Below are 3461 nucleotides of genomic sequence, written 5' to 3'. Positions count from 1 at the left end.
TCTCAGTGTGGGAATAAACTAAAATATCATCTATGAAAACAATGACAAACTTATCTAGGTAGGGTTTGCATACACTGTTCATCAAATCCATGAAAGCTGCAGGTGCATTTGTCAACCCAAATGGCATTACTAGGAATTCATAATGCCCGTACCTAGTCCTAAAAGCTGTTTTAGGCACATCCTCCTCCCGGACCTTCAGCTGATGATAACCTGACCGTAGGTCGATCTTTGAAAAATAACTGGCACCCTGAAGTTGATCGAAAAGATCATCAATCCTTGGAAGTGGGTACCTATTCTTTATGGTTACTTTGTTAAGCTCGCGGTAGTCAATGCACATCCGCATTGTGCCATCCTTCTTCTTAACGAATAATACCGGCGCTCCCCAGGGCGAGGTGCTATGGCGTATAAAACCCTTGTCTAACAACTCCTGCAACTGAGTCATCAACTCTTTCATTTTTGACGGTGCAAGACGATAGGGTGTTCGAGCTACAGATGCAGCTCCCGGTACAATATCAATCTGAAACTCTACCTGTCTCTCAGGTGGTAGACTTGTCAAGTCATCTGGAAAGACTTCAGGAAACTCCCTCACAACAACAATGTCTTCCATACTCTTTTTCTCTTTTCTGTCATCTATCACATATGCTAAATAACTTTGGCATCCCTTTCTTACACACCGTCTTGCTTTGACTAGGGAGATCATACTAGATTTCCTATTTCTTCTATCTCCATAAATTACTATGGTTCCATTATCGGGTAATTCAATCTGAATTATCTTTTTGTTACACATAATTCTTGCCTGGTTTTTAGCTAACCAGTCCATTCCAATTATTACATCAAATTCCCCGAGAGTCATAGGGAGTAGTTTTAATGGAATCGAACAACCGTCTATCTGAATATTGCAGTCATCATACTCCTCTCTAATTATCACCCTATTATCATCGGCAGTTTCTACCTCTAAGGCTGAACTTAAGGGCTTCGGTACTCTATGCAAATAATCACAGAAAGTTGTAGACACAAAAGAACGGTTTGCTCCATAATCGAAGAGTACTCTAGCACGTACAGAGTTGACCAGAAAGGTACCTGTCACCACGTCTGGTGTCTCCTCGGCCTCTGTTGCTGTCATGTGGAAGACCCTTCTTTTTGACTTAGGTACTTCAGGTCGCCTTTCCTCCCTTTTTCCAATTCGATTCCCACCTTGACCTGTAGTATGCTCATTCTTCTGCTAAGGGCAATTTGCTTGTATATGGTTGGGTGACTTACAAATGAAGCATAGTCGCTCTCTTCGCTCAACTTGGCAATCATGAGACAGATGTCCTGGCTTCCCACATCGGTAACACATCCTCGACTTAATCATGCATTCTCCATTGTGCACACTGTTGCATTTAGGACATAGTTTAGTAGCTTGCCCTTGCCATGTTTTCTTTTCTGAACCCAGAAACTTTGGCTTCCTGGTTTCATTGCTCGGACCTTCCCATTTTCTTTTTATTTGGCCCCGCTCAGCATTTTGACGATTCATCTCTTTCACTCGAATTTCCGCAGCGTTTACTGCCTCTTGAAATGTGGTTGGACTCATAGTGAGAACAAATTCCTGGATGGATGCTTTCAGTCCCCATATGTACCGTTCTACCCGTCTTTCCTCAGTCGAAACATAGTGCTCGGCAAACCTCGCTTTTTCTGTAAAACTTGTTGTATACTCTCGGACTGTCATGATTCCTTGTTCCAACCTCAAAAATTCCTCTTCCAGTTGCTTGATCGCAGTTCGAGGACAAAACTTCTCATTAAATAATACCTTAAACTTACCCCATGTCATTCTTGCCACAGCCTCTTCGCCCCTTAAGTTCGTAATTATTTCCCACCAGAAAAGGGCTTCTGATTTTAGCATGGATGTCGCATATGTCACCTTATCTTCCTCCGCACACTTACTGATTTTGAAAATCACTTCTGTCTCTTTTATCCACCTCATAGCTGCCACTGGGTTAGGGTCACCTTGAAAGGGTTGGGGCTTACATGCTAGAAAGGTCTTATAATTACAACCTTGTTGTCCCGTGCTCGTGTTGACAGGACTATTTGGTCTTGACCTCTCATGTCGGTCTTCTCTGTTGTTTGAATCGCTAATATCTCCTCTTCTATTGCTTATCGCCCTATCCTCCTGATTTCTCAGCTCTGCCTCTCGTACCTGAGCTATGACTGCAGGCAAGGCAGCTTGCAAGGCTCTTGTCACCTCCTGAGCAATGATGTCCACAGGGTTAGCGACGGTTGCCCGGGTTCGTCCTCGCCCCCTGCCTCGACCTCTTCTAGATGCAGAGCTTCCTTGCATAGAGGGCTCAGGTTCATTTTGTGTCGCTTGAGTCCTACCTCACCCCCTTCCTCTTCCTCAACCTCGTCCCCGCGTGCTAGCGGTCCTTACGGCCGCAACCGATGCTGGTCGTGTCTCTTGTACAATAGGGGTAGCTCCTATAGGTGGTGGGTTTACTGCATCGTGTGTAACCGATGCTGTCCTTCCTGACCGTCGCGACATTATTGCTGTGTGCGTTAAACATTTACATTTATAAGCATATTTATTCATAACTTACTCATCCAACATTCACTCAAGAAGATTAAACACTAAAATAATATATTGCTTGCAAAAGATAAGTCAATACATAAGTCTTGCTTACTACGCCAAACTGGCTATTACATAAACCAAAATAAAACAAAATAAACCAAGCTCAAGGCTGGTTAATATCCAAAAATATCCTAACCAAAAAGTACTTAACGCAAGACTATGTTTCTTTTTCACCCTTTCACTCAAGGCATGGGGTAATTAACGATCTTCACAAATTCCTCATAAGTGTTATCTGGACGGTATTTCCAGATAAATCCCAAGCTCGGCCCATGATGGTATTGATGTGCCCAGCTGGAAAAATACTCCTTGGTCAAGTTTACATATTTCAAGGCCACTCCATGGTAATAGCGAGCACGGTCTCCCAATCGCACTTTCCAAGACCGGGCGGCAATCCTTCTTTCCCACTCTAACTCCACACACTTCCATGCCATGTCATGGTTGCTCTTCCAAAGTTCATCATTTTCTTTAAACACCTTGTTTAACTCTCCCCCTAAGTTAACATGTTCCATTTGCAAGTTGTTCAGCCACAATTCCACTTTGGTCTTTTCCACTTGAATCTTAGACAATTCTGTTCTCAGTTCATTATTCTCACCACACAAATTCGTAATATTCTCTTCTAAGTCCTCACGAGTAGGCGTCCGTGGGGTGTACTCCTCATAAGGTTCCTCTGTTGGATCATAGGAAGAATCCTCTAAAGGTGTGGGTTGAGATGACTCAGCCCTTGAAACACTCACGTGACCCCTAGAACTGTTCCTCAACCTCCTAGAGTGTCTGCTACTACGGCTAGAGCTTGTACGGTCACGTTTCCCGACTCCACCCCTTGGTCCTAGTCCAGCTACCGCATTACCTCCGGCCC

The 3461-nt window shown here is 43.9% G+C and overlaps 1 protein-coding gene across 1 annotated transcript; it reads right to left on the bottom strand.

The window, feature by feature from the left end:
- Positions 1-1222: 1222 nt before the first annotated feature.
- On the bottom strand, positions 1223-2317 carry LOC112514780. Its single transcript, XM_025121382.1, has one exon. It carries the CDS (start codon positions 2315-2317, stop codon positions 1223-1225), a length of 1095 nt encoding a protein of 364 aa, XP_024977150.1.
- Positions 2318-3461: the final 1144 nt, after the last annotated feature.

The sequence above is a fragment of the Cynara cardunculus genome (assembly GCF_001531365.2).
Source record: "Cynara cardunculus var. scolymus isolate 2C chromosome LG 6, CcrdV1, whole genome shotgun sequence".
In the NCBI taxonomy this organism is placed as follows: Eukaryota; Viridiplantae; Streptophyta; class Magnoliopsida; order Asterales; family Asteraceae; genus Cynara; species Cynara cardunculus.
Note: the sequence above shows the minus strand (reverse complement) of the source record. Positions and strands in the feature narration are given on the sequence as shown.

What these genes read in the sequence shown, in the direction of transcription:
- LOC112514780 (XM_025121382.1), bottom strand. Translation starts at nt 2,317, where the DNA reads ATGCAAGGAAGCTCTGCATCTAGAAGAGGTCGAGGCAGGGGGCGAGGA.